This window comes from Macadamia integrifolia, chromosome 1 (assembly GCF_013358625.1).
Source record: "Macadamia integrifolia cultivar HAES 741 chromosome 1, SCU_Mint_v3, whole genome shotgun sequence".
Taxonomy (NCBI): Eukaryota; Viridiplantae; Streptophyta; class Magnoliopsida; order Proteales; family Proteaceae; genus Macadamia; species Macadamia integrifolia.
In genome coordinates, this window is record NC_056557.1 from 34,186,588 (window position 1) to 34,205,649 (window position 19,062).

The 19,062-nt window shown below is 38.0% G+C and overlaps 2 protein-coding genes across 2 annotated transcripts in view; both read right to left on the reverse strand.

Annotated features, from left to right (window-relative positions):
- The window catches only part of LOC122084916 (DNA polymerase I A, chloroplastic/mitochondrial-like), a 19,962-nt gene extending 10,012 nt beyond the window's left edge, over positions 1 to 9,950 (reverse strand). The window contains exons 1-5 of the mRNA XM_042653339.1: positions 9,518 to 9,950; positions 7,229 to 8,468; positions 6,656 to 6,847; positions 5,494 to 6,167; positions 3,714 to 4,188 (exon numbers count right to left, since the gene is read on the reverse strand). Of these exons, the coding sequence (XP_042509273.1) occupies positions 3,714 to 4,188; positions 5,494 to 6,167; positions 6,656 to 6,847; positions 7,229 to 8,468; positions 9,518 to 9,663 (2,727 nt within the window). The 5' untranslated portion in view covers positions 9,664 to 9,950. The remainder of the gene's footprint in view (positions 1 to 3,713; positions 4,189 to 5,493; positions 6,168 to 6,655; positions 6,848 to 7,228; positions 8,469 to 9,517) is intronic.
- A 2,586-nt stretch (positions 9,951 to 12,536) lies between these two features.
- LOC122084926 (probable serine/threonine-protein kinase PBL23) lies at positions 12,537 to 16,668 on the reverse strand. Its single transcript, XM_042653346.1, has 6 exons — positions 16,266 to 16,668; positions 15,883 to 16,149; positions 15,040 to 15,218; positions 14,747 to 14,936; positions 13,941 to 14,332; positions 12,537 to 13,063 (listed from the first exon to the last, which is right to left on the reverse strand). The coding sequence occupies exons 2-6, from the start codon at positions 16,073 to 16,075 to the stop codon at positions 12,806 to 12,808; spliced, it is 1,212 nt and encodes a 403-aa protein (XP_042509280.1). The 5' UTR covers positions 16,076 to 16,149; positions 16,266 to 16,668; the 3' UTR covers positions 12,537 to 12,805.
- Between the last annotated feature and the right edge of the window lie 2,394 nt (positions 16,669 to 19,062).

Below are 19,062 nucleotides of genomic sequence, written 5' to 3' on the forward strand. Positions count from 1 at the left end.
TTTTTGTAAAATGGAACGAAACTGGGAAGACGGAACTCCATTTTGGAGTTCCGTCAAATCTCGTTTTTTCAGTTTTTTTTTTCACTTTTTGTTCCAAAAAAACAGAAAGGGACCATAAGTGCACCAAACAGAAGATTCCGTTTTTTCGTTCCAATAGAACCAAAAAACTCTAGAAACGTTTTTTTAGAACGATACCAAACGGGCCCTAAATCTATTTCTGATTTTATTTTTAATTTCCAAGTTTACCCTTCACTTATATGTCAGTGATTAACACTTTGTTTCTCATTGACTTTCATCTCTTTACAATTTTGTCATCCCTTAAAAAAAAAAAAAAAAAATTTTATTTACCATTCTGCCACTGCCCTTTAAGCCTCCAGTTATTTACTATTTTTCCATTATTCTTTGAGTGCTATTTTGTTAATCATCACCATGGTAGCCAATAGTGAAGTTGTTCAACAGCTGAACTCTTATAAAGGAGAAACTAACACAAAAATTGATGCTCTCACTACCATTGTCATGTCCCTTAAGACAATGGTGGAATCTATGCAAGTTTCTATAGGATCCATGAAAGTTTCTATTGATCGTTTGGTGGCAGCAAATAAAGAAAAAAGTCCCATTCAATCTGGGGATTCTTCCAACACCACTCCATAGGATCCGTCGGTATCACTACCACCACCGCCACCACGTCATACACCACCACCACCACCTCCACCACCATATGAAACTGGTAGACATGATGATGGAACAGAAAGAGCAGGAAAATTGGATGTCCTTGATTTATGGAGACAATAATCCAGAATTGTACCTTGACTGGATTCTAGCTTAGATACATTCTTTAGATGGTACGGGTTGACTGAGGCCCGAAAGATCCTATTTGCAGAGGTCAAACTGAAAGGCACGGCTCGAGTCTGGTGGATCAAGCAACAACATAACCGAACCCGAGGCATTGGTTTGGTCACTACTTGGGTTGAAATGGATGAAGTCATGAACCGGAGATTCTTGCTTTCTGATTACAAGCAACGAATGCATCTCAGCCTCTCAGGTTTGCACAGTTGAAACAGGAGAATTTGATTGTTGAAGAGTATGTTGCTAGATTTTATTATTTGACCACTCGCTCTAAGTTTGAGTAGGACGAAGAACTATTAGTGGCACAATTTCGCAATGGTTTGACCCTCAACTTAGTGCTTCCCTTGCTTCTAGTCGACTGCCTACCATGGAAGACGCCGTACAAATAGCATATCAGATTGAGGAAAGTCTGAAACGCCCATACAATCGGAGAAATTTTGTAGATACTTTTCCTCGAGGTACTAGCTCTGTTCCGCAACAGCCTCCTACCCAAGAAAGGTCATCTAGCAAACCACAGGCTAGTGCTACATCTATGGCCTCTTCACGACCTAGTCGGCCGTATTCTCCACTTCGACATGTTTTTGAAATATCATCTTCACGGCCTACTCGTCCATACTTACCCCCTCAGCATGGTTCAAATAAACCTTTTGATTCTTCAAAATTTACAGTTCGGTGCTACTCATGCCATGGATTTGGACATATCAGTGCTTAATGCCACACCCGTTTGGTTGCTTTTATTGATAAGAATTCTTTTATACCATATATTCCCGAAGACCAACTTGATTCTGACACAATTGATTTAAGAGAAGAGCGTGCACTAGGTGAAGTCAATGACACTCAGTGATGAAGATCAAGATCCTTTTTATGTCATTCGTCATGTATTGACCACTCAGAAAGCCACTGACAATGAAGATTGGCGCCGCAGTAGTATTTTTCAGACTCGTATGAAGTGCAATGACCAGTTGTTAACCTTAGTCATTGATAGAGGTAGTTGCACTAATGTTATCTCTGAAGACGTTCGTAAGCTAAGATTGAAGACAGAGCCACATCCAAATCCTTACAAGGTTGCTTGGGTGAACAACTCTAATCTCAAAATCACAGATAAGTGTTTGATCACATATTCTATTGGTGGATTTAAAGATACAGTCCAATGTGATGTCCTCCCTTTGAAGGTGTGCCATATCCTTCTTGGTCGACCTTGGTTGTTAGACAAGAAAGTATAGCATTGAGGCTATGCCAATACCTATGCTTTCAAGCATGCCAACAAGACTGTGAAGTTTCATCCTGCCAAAGATCTCCCTGAAATTTAGCTCAAGATGATGGTGGGATCGTTCCTTATTCAGCGAATTCCTTCAGACGGTTGCCTTGGTCCTTTTCCTAACTCGACAGAGTCGAGTTCTTTTTAGAGGAGGAGAGTTGATGCAGATATGGCTGCCCTTACCTGGTTAGACCAACATGACCGGCTTTGGAAGCCAAGAGCCAAGAAGAACCGGTCTAGCCCAGGGTTTTGGTCCAACAAGGGTTGGAAATAAAATTAGTAGTTTACTTAGTATTCTATTTCATGCTTACTTTCCAGATTTGAATGTAGGAGTTAAGATTTATTTCCTTGCATTGGTTTCCTTTATGGTTGTTTCCTAGTTTAGTCTAGAGTTTCCATTTCAGTTAAGCTTCTAATTCTATGTCTTTACTCTCTTATATATTGACTGTAACCGATGGACAAAGTACAATGATTTTGATTACTGAATGAAGATGTTGAGTTTGTGCTTTTGTGAAGTGTGTGATTCCCCTCTTTCCCCCTCTCTACTCTGATTACCCCTTTTTTCCCTAAGGATCTCCATCACTTCCTTTAATAAAACAGTCGAAAATACAATTCTCAGCTAAGATTTTTTCCCCCTTTGGTTATAATGCAACAAAATCCAACCTCAATTGGCTTAAAAGAGACAAAGTCAATAGTCTTCAATGCCAAAAGTATAACTGTATTTTGGGTGCCATCCTTGAACAAGGCACATGTATCATTCCCATCTTAAAAGATCTAAGATCTACTTTGGGTTGGGTTGGGTTGGGTTGGGTTGGGTTGGGTGGGGGGGATAGATGGTTATATGCCTATTGTACATTGACATACATATGCATGTATATAAATGCTGTCGAGTCTGAATATCATAAAGTTCACCAAACAATGGGTCCCAATCTCAAACTAATGGAGAAAACAACAACTTCAGATGGAACAAAACCATTGGATATAGTAATTTATCCAACAATGGGTCCTCGTAACTTCTCTAATAAGCAAATGGTTCGAGAACAGTGTGGTAGATTGCATGGTCATAGTAATTTATCAAATTGATTTTTGGTGTACGAGATTCCTAAGTCATAGACCTATTGAAAAATGCATCCATTATCCATTAAAAAAAAAGATACATCCATTTCCCCTTACACATGCAAAAGTGAACCATGTTAATGGCACTAAAGACCTGTACTATTGCGTATATGACTCAGATTCATACCACAAATCCATGCAGTAATATTTTGGTACTTTTCAAACTCAGTAATGACCAACAATATATGTATATATATATATATATATAATTTTGATGCAAGTATGCTTGCATGTATTGGAAAAGATCTCTCACAATCTCACGGAAAAATAACAGATTGTTCCCAAGATTATATTGGCCCAAAACTCTTTTTGTCAAAGCATGACCCATTTGAACACATAATGGCAACAAATAAAAGCTTAAGTGTTTCCTCAATGGGGTAAAGAAATCACAGCTTCGAACACAGAGATCATTTTCCAAGGAAGAATAAGTGTCCATAGTTTTCACAAAATAAACCAAGACTAGAGGCAAGCATAACAAGGTCAAAGAAACAACCTGCAAGGGGAGAATGAAGTTGGATATCAAAGAGTCAATAGAGCAGACTTCACATAGAGCAGCAACAGCGTGGCAAGCCTCCCTCCCCTCCTTGCCCTCTCCAAATGCAGCATAAGCCGTTCCATAAATAGATATATCTACGCTCTCTTCACTAGCAGAGGTAACTTTCTTTTTCTCAACTTCATTGAACACCTGTTCTGGAGGAAATTCATCATCTCCTTCAGGCTGGGATTCATACACATCATCAATCAAATCATATTCAGCGGAGACCCTTCCAGCAAGGACCTTCAGAGCATCTCTGCTTACAGAAGGCCAACCTGTAGCTGTATACATCTCAGTATGCATTTCATCACAAAGGTTATGCAGTGTAATATTACGATATTTTGTTGCCACCTTCTTCCCCTCTTCAATCACATTATCAACATTAAGCACTTTAAAAGTCTTTGATACTGGAAGGCTTTCATTAGGGTCCTTGCTGCAAAGAGCACAGGTGAGATATATAAGTTAACGTACAGAAAATTTACCTTAAGCAGCAACAGTGGCAATTGTAGAAGAAGAAAATTAAGAGAAGACAATGTTACAGCAATAATACGTTTCAAGTGCAAGAAAGAAAAAAAAACTGCAATGGTCATTTTTCTCAACAATTTTTACATTAAAACAAACATGAAGTATAACTTGGTACATTTAGCTATAAAGTTGAATGATCAGGGGTTTCAACACTGCACTTTCCACAATAACACTTCAAACACTTTTTTTGCTTGAGGGATTAATAATGATGGATGGACCTCACAGGTTTCCATAAGCTTTTTTAGCAACAGATCTAATTTAGGAAAGGTCAATAGAGAAAATAGAATACTCCAACGCAACCATATCTATACCTCATCTCGGTAATAAATGAACATATTAATACTGTACTTCCTCTCTTTCCAGAATCTTGCATCAATGTTTCAGTAAAATTCCAATTTCTAATACATATGTTCATAGATACATATATGCATATCTACTTGTGTAAGTATCCCCAAATCTGACATGTCCAATGTAATAGAATTGTCCCCATCACTCAATTGGCCTCACTGTAAGAGGTAGACGAGGGAAATGTTAGCTTGATCAAACATTCTTCTACTATCTGGTTTCTAGACAGTTTTTGGAGTTGTAATAGACTTTTTCCCAATAATAGCTGTAATCAATCACTGACACAATATTTGGTTTAGGAATTGCCTCAGGATGTGCCCCCAGACTGGTAGATTAATGTTGGTTCTAATGCCTCTCCATGTAACTTGGCTGTGTCTACATAATTCCTATCTGTTGAAAATCAAATAAAGTATAATTTAAAATTAAAAAATGCAATGTGTATAAAGAAATAACAGGGGCTATATACAGTTCAATAATGTCTGCCAAATGCCAATGCATGAACCCTTTCTGAAAGTATTATTCACAGCTAATTACCATCTAAAAGTATAAAGAGGGATCAACATAATTTGACAGACATGCAAGGGTAGACAGCAATACCACCCTATAGAAACTACAAGGTCAAATTTAGCAAATGGATAATTACAAGGTTACAACCAGTCAGAAGAATCCGATGAACAGCTTCGAAGCATTTACATACAATTAAAGAAGATAGTGGGCAATCATCAGATGGAGGTTCCCAACAGCTACCTCCACCGGGCATGTCTTCCAAGTTCAATTATAAAATGTAATTAGTAATTACTATCCAGAATACTTACTTAGCCCACACACATCCCTTATCAAAATGAAGTCACAATGAGATGCCATCTACCTGTTAATTATGCCACCAAAGAAAAGCTGCCGTAGCTGTGTATCACTTCCAACGTTCATGTATATAGCATCAGGACAATACCTAGAAGCCCACTTTCGAAATCTATCCGCAGCAATTTCTTTTTCTACAGTGGCCAACTTCTCCATCTCTGCAAGGTATGCCCTATCAACCAGCATTCCCTCAGTCTCCATTTGAACCAAAATCTCACCAAATGGACGCCAATACTCCACATAAAAGTCGTACATTGTTTCTCTACGAATCCCGTCAAAATTCCATTCTTCCTTTTTTAGCTTTTCTTGCAAACTCTCAAAAAGCTTTAGTGTGCTTATTGAATCTAAAGCAGAGTAGCAAATCCAATGTACCCTTTCTTTCCTTTGAAGCTCCTCAACAGGAGGAATAGTGATAAGCTTGCCTTCAGATCCATCTTTCTTTACCTTTTTCTTCCCAAACATTGTCTTCATTGATATCTTACCGATCAATTCTCCCTCACTGCATTTTTGAGCATTAGACACAATCTTTGGGTCACGTGTGAGTGCTTCAAGAGAATACCCGCCTTCCTTTCGCCTTGAAGAATCCCAAAGCCGTGCCATATGCATTGTATCAGCATGGAAGCCCGAAAGCTTAAGCCCGTAGTTCTCTAACACATGACTATCAAAGCTATAGTTGTGCCAAACCTACAAAAAATGTAACATAATAATTTATCTATTCCAGGTTTGTAATGAACAAGTTGCAAATAACTCCAACACCACCCACCCCCCCAAAAGAAAAAAAAGATGAAATGAGGAAAAGACTATTGGTTTATTCTGCAAAAGGGGAAATCAAGTGAATCATCCGCCTTGTTACAAGTACAACATATTTCAAGCATAAACCTCGGGTCATCCAATCTATAGACGAACTCAAAAAATACACAACAGAAATCCCAAAAAAAGCACTTCACCCAGATCAACCTAACTATATCATAAATGAACTTCCTTTTCTCTTGATCATGGTTCTTCACTTTCTTGAGAGAAACAAAGAGATTTCCCAAATGAGGTCCACTTATTCAAGGATATGACCAGTGTAGGAAGCATAGAACATCACTATGCTCATACGATTACAGTAATAGCAAGTATTCTGTGCCTTTAACTCCAATACAATGATGTTAAATACTAATAAACCTTACCTTTCTAATGGAAGGGTCCTCAAAGAATGGAGCAAATTCTTTCAGAATATCCCTACCACCACCATCAAGAACATCTACCCAGATACAAGACTTCCCATTTCCAAAATCAACAGTTGGTCCAGAATAAATACTGAAACATATAACTTCTCCATGATCAACAGGAGTTTCCTGCTTTACATCAATCTTAGCTACCTGCAAATATCAAGCAATAGGCAAAGGAAGTAAATTATCAACATTAGCCATTAGAAGAAATGCATAAACTCTCTTGAGCTGAAAATAAAGGAAATTCAAACTATGTAAAAAGGACACAAATAGGAAGTGTCAATACATATATTTATGGTTTTCCATCAACAAACATGTATTATGTTTTTTAGCATCTCTCTCTCAGAAGAAAGAAAATGTACTAGCCATGTCCCAGCATGTTGACTCACATACCCGCGTTGATAACTGTCGACATGCCCAGAGAATGCTGAATGATGTGTCCAGGTTAGATTCAAATATTTAAATGAATGTGGATAACTGTATATACTGATAGCTGCAATAAATAGACTACACTTAATATAAAATACATGCCTCTGTGTCACATGCATATACAAGATCCTTGTACTGTGTTGTAAGCTTTCTCACAATATCTCTTGCAACTGAAATATTGTCAACCACAATAACTTTATCATAAATGCATTCAAGCTTCTTTCGGTGCTCAAGTGAATGAATGCCATCCTCTTTACTGAGATTTTTTGCCTCAACAGAAGTTTTGATTGATTTATCAGCAACAGAAGAAGATTCTCCACTGGATAAGTCCCTTTCAGTTCCTTCACTGGGTCTAGCTCCAGTAAAGGTTCTACCTTTACTATAATCCAAAAGTTGGGATGAAAATGAACCATTCATTTTACCATTGCTTGAAATTTGTGCCAAGGATAAACCAACTTGTCTCAAGTGATTAAGTGTGGGATTGTCTTGATTCTCTGTCACAATGTTGTTATGAACTGGTTCATTTGAAGCTGCCAGATGTGAATCACACTCCTCATCAATCAAATGGAACCTCAAAGTTGACTTGCCTATGCCATTTATCAAACGGGGTTCTCCAGAATTACTAGATCTTGGCAGGGGTGCATGAGCTTGCATGTTATATGAGAAAGACCCTTGGTTGAATGAGACATGGAAATCCCCTTTGTCATTAATATTGTTTACTCCTGAACTACAGGGACCTCTTGACAACTCCAACTTATCATGAGGAACCCCATCATTTGACTCCTCAAGCTCAACCTTCTCATCTCTTAAACCACTTTGGTCTGTTGGGATCTCAGGCTCCAGCTTCACCTTCCAGTTCTTAATATTTTGACGAGTTTCCGATATATTTGCTTTCGCTCTTTCCGCTTCCATGACCCATGGAGACCTGCACTCATTGGTGCTTGGCAACAGAGCACTGCAGCTGCTGGAGCTAGAAATTTTATTCAATTCCACCTCCCGGGCTAGACATTCATGAAGGTGTATCGGAGTCTGCTTCTTTTGTTCCTCTACACTTGTCCTGTTAACTAATCTCCCTGACAATTTTTCTCCTCTGAAATTGATCCTACTAGGGTAATGAGCTAACATCGAAGCTGAAGAACCAGAAGCCTTGCTTTTATCCATGTCCACTTGAAGAATCCATTGAGGTTTTCCTTCATCAAATATATCCACATCATCTTTTTTCGTGGATGGCCCAGTATAATACCTTAAACCTCGTTTAAATTGAAGAAAACTACTAAAGACAACAACACTGCAACGAGGACTGTTAACAAGATTTTGTGGTTCTCGCCAGCCAGTCAAAACACTGAAAATATGGGAGAACAAACAGGTTATCCCATGCAAACTATAGATGAAAACAAAAGAGAAAGGAGAATATTTGTCAAAAGAAAAAGACGAGCAAAGGGACTGAAACATATTTCATAGACTCAATCTAATCAATGAAACACATTTTCTGACATAAAGTAGATTAATAAAACATATTTTATGACGTAAAGTCGAGAGGTACTTAAGAAAAAAGAGGAGGAGGGGGGGGGGGGGGGGGGGAGAATGAAGCTGCTCACTGGAATTTTGTAGACATTTCCCCCTCCCTTCAAAAAAATGAAGAATAATAAAAAATGTGACTACAAATGAAATCTTCAGACCTCAGTACAGAGTTTTAAGCACCAACCCCTTACATTTTAAAGACCAATTTTTCAGCACTCATATTTATAATGAATATAGATTGACAAACAGTTCTCATGATGATTATGGTCCAACCACAAAGGCCTGGACTTGCTTCCCTAAATTGGTCAATAGAATAAAATGCTGCCTTATATAATCAATATACCAATTTTAACGGCCTTCTACATGGCCTGCAGAGACTAGTACATACGGAATGTGTTTTCATATTCAAAGGCTGCATTTCACATGGTCCATGGATTTCCATGAGACAATTATTAGTGCAGTCTTACCATGAATATTGGACCAATATGAAACCTATTAGGTTATCCACTATCATAAATTCGTAAAACTTTTGAGCAATGAGCTAAAGTTGACTTCAAAACCAGATAATTTTTTAAGCTGTAAATTCCAAACCTTCCATTAATGTACTCAAGTTTTCCAACCCTCCACCTTTCGTCTAAGACAACAACATAACTGCAACCAAGCAGTGTCCAACACCTGCCCTCCAACTCCCTATAGGCCTTTTCCTACTTACCATCTTAAGTTTACATATTCCTCCAGGAAACCCAAAAATGAAAATGAAAGTCACACTGGCCTAGAATTTCATTACAACGAGAAAAAAAAAAAGGAGGGGGGGGGGGGGGGGCGGGGTGAAGGAACCCAAATAGTTTAGGGGGTGGGTTTAGCACGAACCTGTGGGAGGCTTTACTGGACTTCGAAAATCCGGTAAGAAAAGAAGCGACCGTAGTTGGGCGGCGCCGGCAAGACGAAGAGAACCATATAGGAGGAGGGAAGCAGGGCTTGACAGGGCCACTCTGAGTGGCAACCCCTATTGCCATAACCTCTGCAACTCTCCCCAGCTTACTACTACTACCGCTACAAGAAGCCGTCTTGGTCAGTGGTGGAAGTTCCGTGAAAAAATGTTGGTCGAGGGTTTATTCCTGTTCTCAGACCTTCTTCTCCTGGTCTGAAGCAGAGCATGGGAAGAACCCACGAAGGATGAGAGCATGAACAAGAGGAATAGAGAAATAGGTTGTACAGTTATTGACTGATTATAAAGCTTTGCAACTTCTAAGAACCCAGAAGGCTAAAAGCCTAAAACCCTTCAACCCTTGTCTGTATCAGTAAAACCCCTTCTACGGACAAATTTATGGTTGGCAAAGATACATCATCATTTGTATATTTTTCCCACCTTCCATTTTTACTTTTTAATTAAATATTAATTTTCTTAGGTTAACCTTGTAAGCTATAAGCAAGGATAATATATTCACTAAAAAATAAAAAAACTTGCATATCATTCTCATTCCTAGACGAGTCAAATTTCCCTTCTCCCCCACCCCTCACCTTGTGGACGTTGGGAGATGACTTGATGTGATTACCTGTAGGGGTGGGGATTCAAACTTGGTTTTCTTTTATCACGGATGAGGTGTTCCTCCGCTGTCGACATTAATGGGATGAGATTTGTGTTAATAAAGGGGTATTTTCGACCATAAACTCATAGAAGAGTGAAAAAATGGTGATTATTATGTGTTTTCTTTCTTTCAATTTGTTTTGGTTGTTGTCCTGAATTTTTGTCACCGAAAGTGTCCTGAGGAACCAAGATTCTCTACACCCACCATATTTATTGCAATTAATTGGGACTCTCTAAGGCCCCATACTTTCTTTTTTTTTTTCCTTACTTTATCTAATAAGGGGAAGGGAAATTTTTATCTTTGAGGGTATTTGCAAATTATTTTGGGCAAGATATCTTTTCTTTTTTTTTCCCTGCCAATGATTTCCTTCTTGTTTTCTGCAACAACAAATGCCATGAAGAGCCAACTTAATCATTTAGAAATGGATTGACCAATAATTGATTTTTTTTTTTTTAACATATCCTACAGAACTGTGCATGGAGACTTTATTCACACACATCCTATAAAACTGTACGAAGAGAGAGAGAGAGAGAGAGAGAGAGAGAGAGAGAGAGAGAGAGAGAGGAACAAAGAATGCATATTCAATTCGGCGGTAGAGCGGCTACCTAGAGGACCTAAATATCACATAAAAGAATTTTTTTTTTTTTTAATCTAAAAAACATCACAATACCAATCTATGATTTGTATGCTGGCCCCTCCGATTAGAACATGTGGACGGTGATGCGGATAATTTGGATGATCCTCTAATTCTTCATTACCATTATTTCTAATTTGTTAGTGGTCTAGTAGAGGTTGGCATGTGGCCATTATTTTACTGTTTCTACCTTCTACATATTTTATTGTGGCTCTCATACTTGTGAGTATGAATCCGAAAAATTAATTAATCTTTAATTGCAAGGGTTTTCACAGTGAGTTGTCCAAATTTCGTTAAAAGGAAAAAAGGGGGGAGGGGGCATTAGGGTTGTGTTTGGTATGTATTCTTGAAACAGATTTTGAGTATACAATGCATTCCAAAACCCCATTTTACTCTATTTTCTCATTTCAGAATGTATTATAGACCCAAAATCTATTTTGAGAATGCATATCAAACACAAAAGTGGGAATTCTAGGGTTTGTACATGGAAGAAGTTACTGGTTACTTGTATGGACATAGGTATGGCCTGATCTTATGACTTATATTGTGTGACCTGGTTTCAAAGCTTGCATTGTCTGGAACAGGGCTGATGAATGACTCTCTTTTGCAGCCCTGTTAAAAGGTTTTAGCTCCGTTCGAAGGATCAAAACTAGCAATTAAGAGGTAATGAGTTCAACTCAACTAAGCCTTTTACCAAATAAATGAGACTAGCTATGCAGATCCTGCTGGCCATTCAACTTTGTTTAAAGCCATGTTTCTTGTCAACCCAAAGCCATTTATATTAACATGATGTCCTGGTCTAAGTGTCATCAAAACAAATCGCCAACTAAACTTGTGGCAGTTATCAAAGATTATTTAGCTCAGACAAGGATCTCATTCTTGGTCCCCAAACAAGAAAAATTGCTCCAAATTCAGACGTTGATGCAGATTCAGGTTTTAAAACCGGAATCAGATTGCATATGGACAATGGTGAAGGAATACCTCTTTCACTGTAGGCGATGGGAAACTTGGTCCATTTTTTTCCCTTCCAATCAGCAATTACCTTTGTTCTCTCCTCCAGCAAATGCGAGGAAGAGAGATAGGTCCACCATTTGGGTGGTCGATCAGCTACATAGAGGACATAGGGATCTCCACCAAAGTGACCCCTTTTTTCCACCCCTTCATGTAAAACACACTAGTATACCCATCTGGTTAGTTTGCAGTTTTCTCCAAATAAGAAGGATATTTCAACCCTAGAGTTAAAAAGGAGTGGGGAACATTAGGATTGTGTTTGGTATGCATTTCCAGACTAGATTATGGGTTTAGAATGCATTCTGAAACCCAATTTTTCTAATTCAGAATGAATTCTAGGCCCAGAATCTATTTCAAAAAATGCATATCAAACAAAGCGGTGGGAATTATAGGGTTTATACGTGGAAGATGTTACTGGTTACTGGTTACTGGCATGGCCTGATCTTATATTGTGTGGTCTGGCGTCAGAGCTTGCATTCTCTGGAACAGAGCAAATCAATGACTCCCTTTTGTAGCCACGTTTAAAGGGTTTAGACCCAAAAACTCAAGATTGATTTGGAGTCCAAAAGTACTTGAGGGTAGCTCAGTTAAAAGGACCAAAACATCACAATTATGAGGCAATGAGTTCAATTCTTCCTGGGCAACAAATCTCCAAGAAAGTATATAAATGGATATTTATGATCAGCTAATCCCAGTTTTGGGTCTGGTTTGTTGGTTTTATACATTATTCATACCATAACAGGATGGAGGAAGAACAAGGCTCTATACAAACTGGATTTCAAATAAAAGCAAATTATCACAAGGTTAATGGGTTTTGATTGATGCTGCTGCGTATATGCAATTCCATTCATTATTATGCAACAAAGTTATGGTCCATTGACTCTACTAACACTTTCTTCTCCTCTATCCACATCACAATGTGATCTAGCATCTGAAACTGTCTATATCAATAGAAGATGAGCTCAGATTATCTTTACTACTTCTGTCTTCACTTTTTGGTAAAGCTAGATACTCAAGAGCAGTTACAACATCACCGATCAGAGGCCGGGTACTAGCTTCATCTTGGAGACACATTGCTGCAATCGCAAGAGCTTGGTATAGACTCTTTAAGGGGTACTTTCCCTCGAGTAGTGGGTCAGCCATTAATTCAAATTTCGACCTATCCCTGAACAGTGGTCTTGCCTGCAAACAGGAAGGAGAGTTGATATTAACCCTTGCTCTGGAAGATAGAATCATAAAAACATACTGTGAAATATATAATGCATAAGGACACTTTTAGTATTAAAAGGGATGAGAGAAGTCAATACAGAACTAATTGCATGGGAAACAAATCTGATGACTTCTGCAGAACATAATGGTTGCAAACAGTAACATTTGATATATCAATTACATTTTGATATCTAGGAGAATAAAAAAAAAAGGGGGAGGGGAGCCAGGGCAGGTAATTGGTAAGTGGGATGGGGAAAACTGGATTTTAAACCATGTTCTGATATCAGCACCCTTAGATATATGGATGGTAACTAAGAACTATATCACTTGCATATTGGCATGAAGTATATAATAGGAGATGAACAACCACCCTCTCTGCATACCCACCAATTGTGGAAACATGCGAAGTGTATTATATCACGTTAAAGATCCTAAGCTTCTTTTCTTTTTTTCCTGTTTTTGAGGTAAGGCTTAATAATAATTGATATAATGATTCAACACACAAGAATCCCTTAAATACAGGTAATTGTATGTATGTAAATGTATGTAAATGCAGTTCATTATTGTAAGAAATTTCAGTCATGCAGCAGTACAAGCGATTTACTGATCTTTGGCCATCTAAAACAAGTCCATCAAGCAATAAAACAAGGAAATGGATTATGATGGCATATAAGAAGAAACCTCAAAAAGAAATATCATGTGAGGAGTAGATGTCTACAAACTTCTTTGAGGAGGAATGCTTATTTGATTAATTTAAATTATAAGTTGCTGGATTTGTTATTATATATTGACATTGGTGTATTGGAAGAGACTGAAATGGTTGTTTGTGGATTAATTTGTTGAGACATACCCAAGTAATAAGATTCCTTTCAGATTTAGATCTTTCAAGGTCAATGGCTCTCCTTCCTGTGATTATCTCCAGTAACACGACTCCAAAACTGTACATGTCGGACCTTTTTGTCAACTGACCTGTCATTGCATACTCAGGTGCACAATAGCCATAGGTTCCCATTACTCTTGTAGACACATAGGTTTTATCACCAATTGGACCCAGCTTGGCAAGCCCAAAATCAGAGAGTCTTGGATTGAAACCCTCGTCCAACAGTATGTTAGATGCTTTGAAATCACGATAAATTACTGGGGGGTCAGCCATGTCATGCAAGTATTCAAGACCTTTGGCTGCACCTGCAGCAATTTTCATCCTAGTATTCCAATCCAAAGGTTTCTTATCTCGAGGTAAATCTGCAACACCAGAGTAGCTTCATAATCATATTTGTGAAGAACTTACACCAAGAGATATACTAGAAAGAATGAATGCCAATGCGCCTATTGGATCTTTGAGAAAAAGTATGACCAACCAACTACATGGGTATGCATGGTGGTCTTCCCCTATTGATGTGGACAAACAAATTATGTGGTAGAGACGGTTAGGGTGGAATTCATTCTTTTCCTTGGCTAAGGAGATCTCCAATTTCGATTTTTCAAAGGGTTTGTTCAACCAGCCCCTTGCATCTACATCACATTTAACATTTTTTTTTTCTCCCAGGAGTGAACGAAATGTCTTTAAGAATATGAAAATTGTGTTTTTCATACAGTAGAAAGTTGCAAACGATATCCTCATCTTGCAGGAAGTTACATAAAGCAAACACATCATACCAAGAAGATGGTCTTCTAGGGTCCCCAGTGGCATGTATTCATACACTAAAATCCTTTGATCACCATCTGCACAATAGCCGATAAGATTCACAAGGTTTGGGTGGTGAAGAAGACCCAGCATCAAAACTTCCACAAGGAATTCTCTGGTTCCTTGCAATCCATCTCGGTCAAGTTGCTTAACAGCCACAGCCTGAGCAAGTTAGCATTACTTCAGCTAATCCAGATAATTGCCTTTGATTTTATACATGTGGAGGGAGAGAGAGAGAGAGAGAGAGAGAGAGAGAGAGAGATACTTGGTTTGTGCTCTCAAGCAGTCCCTTGTACACTCTCCCGAAGCCGCCTTTTCCCAGTAGACATTCGGATTTGAAGTTTTTAGTTGCAGCTGACAACTCCCGAAATGTGAAGGTTTGAGCAGCAATATTCCCTTTTCCCATTTTCAGTATCTCTTCAGCTATCCTTTCCCTGGTGCTACCTGCGCAGAAAAATTACTTGTAAGCGCTGTTTATGTGTAAGGAGTCTAACGAAAAGAGATATGGGTAGCAGTACAGCCAAGCAATAAACTTTTGAATCTCAATATGGGTAGCAGTACAGTCAAGCAATAAAAATTTGAATCTCTCTAAGGGAACATATGTACAAAATCCCTAAAGACTGACATCTACTTGAGATAATGAAGATAAGCAATCAATTCTGCCTCATGTCTGGCTTTCATAGAGGCCCCCTGCTCATAAGTACTTAGATGTGAAACCTATGAATGCAAAGACACAAACCACAGTAAGGACATTAATGAATTGCTAATTTCTGACATTGTTTGACTCATCTAAAAAGCAAGAAATTTGATTGCCATCTCAAGAACACCTAGAATCTTAGGTTGGTGTCATTGTACTTTCTTCTTTTGGAATGGTTTGAAGCATGAAGCCAGTCTCATATCACAGCTTAGGTAATCAAACAAGTTAGAGAAAAAAAAATAAGCAGTTGGGAAGGAAGTTTGGCTTAATCAAAACATCAAACAATATTAGTACAGCTTCTATACCATCTTGATAAAGGTATTGAGCTTTCAAAAGATAGAAAAAAAAACCCCTTGAATTCAAAGAAAATACATTAACTTAAACAAGACTGATGTCGAAACAGAACCCTACCAGAATTAAAGGTAATGTTTTCGAAAAATGAGTCTAATGTAGCCCCATCTTTGATTTCCTTGCTTCTCTTCTTCAATGGAATCCATTTGCATTCAGACTTACAAGAAGGAAAGCAACTCATTTCCCACCACCCCGTAGTCCTCCACTTCAACGGCTCTCCGGCTTGAACAATCATCGAAAACCCCTGTTTCATTTCGCGCAAACTAATATTTCTCTTTTGGACCACCACTAGGGAACAAGAATCACCTTGAGAAATCTAGACCCAACCTGAGAAGATAGGAGAAATCATGACAATAATAAGACAAAAACCCAGAGGAGAAAGACAAAGATATATCAGAAAAATTAATCATAGACTGGAATTTAGCTTGGAATTGATAAGATACCCAGAAAACTTCAGCTCCAGACCATAGAAAAAGTTTCCTAGTTTCAGAGGAGCAGTAAGGCATGTGCATTCCTTTAATCAAGTAAAGGGCTTTGACGCATTAGTCTGCTATATTTAGTAACCGTTCATAGAGAGAGAAGGAAAGAGAGAACCAAGAAAATCGAGTCTTAAGGAAGAAACAAAAGAGGACGCCAGTCAAAGTTTCAATTACCTGTCTCTTTTGAGTGTTCCTCTTACCATTTTCCCCGCCCTCTTCAAAATTAACAGATTTTCAAACTAGCCACCCTGTAGTCTATACTGTCCTTTATTCTATTCTTTAAGTACCGGCCAACGCAACCGAATTACCGAACCTGTTTACGTACAAACCAAAAGATCCGAAGGCCGGGCTAGGGTTCGAGCCTCAACCCACTAAACCTTCCATTCACCATCATGATTTTAGGTATCAGTATCATATGAGCTGTATCAATCAATTCATATTGACATCAGCCATGATTGATGCCATTACAATGGTTTTAGTACAGGGGTTAGGAGAGGTAAAATTGTCAAAAAAATGATGGAATCAATATTTTGAAAGGCGCACTGGTTAGATCCGGCCCAATATGACCTATCTGTACTAGTATCAGTGTTGATGTTGGCTGATATGGGTATGTACACCAAAACCTAAGACCATGCATACCAATCATAATAATAGTTGTGATTATTTATGTGAGAGAATGCCCAGACATATTGGGATGTGGAGTCGGAGAATGGGTGTCTTTCCATGACCTGTTTTTATTTTCGCAATTCTTGATGTGTCTGGGCAGGCAACACTCTCGAATACATGTTTTTCTTAATTTAGTTTGAGAAAAAAGAATAGTACCTTTTGGTATACCCTACACCCTCACACATTGGGAAAGTGAAACAAGAATTTTTTGGCCTCACGTGCAAAAGGTTAGCTAAAGAGAAAAAGTTACCCAAAAAAAAAGTTTTTTAAATATAATAGAGGTAGGCAGATCAGAGGATAAGAATCTAAAGACTGACCAACTGGGATAGGGAAATTAAAACCCTTTACTCACGGAAAAAAACCATCTGTAATTTCGATATCGTACAATTTCATGAAATACCATCTTCAGGGGGTGACACGTGTATTAATACCAATGCAATGGTCCAGATCTGATTTAAATGCCTCTTCACTGATTTAAGGTTTTATTAGTTATACCATATTTGGACCATTGTATTGGTATCATTACACGTGTTACCCCCCAAATGTGGTATTTCACGAAATTGTACGAGATCATAATTGCGGATGATTTCAACCCCTTTACTCACATAAGATTGTCATAGAATATTAGCGTGAACGTATGACCCTGATACTGAACCAAAATATTCAGATCCAAAGGTTCTTACTAAGAATCTACAATCTCTTGTTCTCCAAGATAAAAAGATTCCGATCCAATAGTTTTTGCACTAGGTACACAAAAGCCAGAGGTTATCAGTTCATTCAAACTCCAAGTAATGGAAATGGGATTGACCTGGTCAGAATCGGCTGATACCGATCTTGAGTTTGGCCGATTTGCCTCGGCTAATCATTTCAGTGACAGAGGATTTAGGACATATTTGGATCAATTCTCATGACTAAGGGTAAAGCTATGTACATTATGATCCTCTCCAGATTCTATAGTGGTGAGATTCTTAAGTATACCATTCCTTAAACAATTTGACTATTAGGTTAAATGGTTCATTGTAAGAATCAATCTGTTTATTAAATGGTTGTTGTTAGTGAAATCGAAATCATTTATTAAATGGTTTTGATTTCTTGATTTGTAAATGATTCTTTAACATTTCATATTTTAAACCCCTATCTTAATTGCATTTTGACATATTTATTCTAAATCCTAAGTCTGTTTTACCAAAACGTGGAGACTTGGTGTCAATGATCTAGTCTCCATTTTTCAATGGGAAAAAAAATATAGTTGGTATAAATTAATCAATTAAATAGTCTAAAATCAAATTGAATCATTTGTTAAATGATTGCACATTTTTAAACTATAATCAAACTATATATTAAATGGTTTTTTAAATTCAATTTTGACAAATAATTACAATTATGAGAGTTTTCTGAGTCATAGGAGCTATGTCCAAATGGGAAAAAGATTCTCTCTAATTACTACGCATCCGAAGGACTAATCCGACCATCGAGAGGACTTGGGGTGCATGTTTGAGTTGTCTCCCACCCTCAAATGAATCCTTGGGCGAACCCAATAATTAGAGAGGAGTCGAGTCTCATATAGACATAGGGGTGTACTCTTATACCCCTCATAAGGGGTTGAAATCATCTGCAATTCCGATCTCGTACAATTTCGTGAAATACCCCCTTTAGGGGGTGACACGTGTATTGATACCAATGCAATGGTCCAGATCTGAAACAACTAATAAAATCTTAAATCATTTAAATCAAATCTGGACCATTGTATTGGTATCAATACACGTGTCACCCCCTAAAGGGGGTATTTCACGGAATTGTACGATATCGGAATTGTAGACGATTTTCATCTCCTCATACGAGTGCACCTTTGTGTCTTATGTCTCAATATAGTTGTCCAATAGTTTTATATTTAACATCTTTATAATTTACCTCAAAAAAAAAAAAAAATAGAGAAAATTGTATTGCCACCCCCTGAACTTTGGTCCTTCTTCAATGCCACCCCTGGACTTTTCGAAACACCAAAGACACCCCCTGAAAATTCAAAAAATTCTAAATCAGTCCCTGTCGTTAGTCATCCCGTTAAGTGATGAAATAATTGTTAGTTTTTTTACAA

Coding starts and splice junctions, on each gene's coding strand:
- LOC122084926 (XM_042653346.1), bottom strand. CDS start 16,075: ATGAAACAGGGGTTTTCGATGATTGTTCAAGCCGGAGAGCCGTTGAAG. Junction 15,219..15,882: donor AAACATTACCTTTAATTCTG/GTAGGGTTCTGT, acceptor TTTTCTGCGCAG/GTAGCACCAGGGAAAGGATA. Junction 14,333..14,746: donor CCTAGAAGACCATCTTCTTG/GTATGATGTGTT, acceptor CTGGTGTTGCAG/ATTTACCTCGAGATAAGAAA.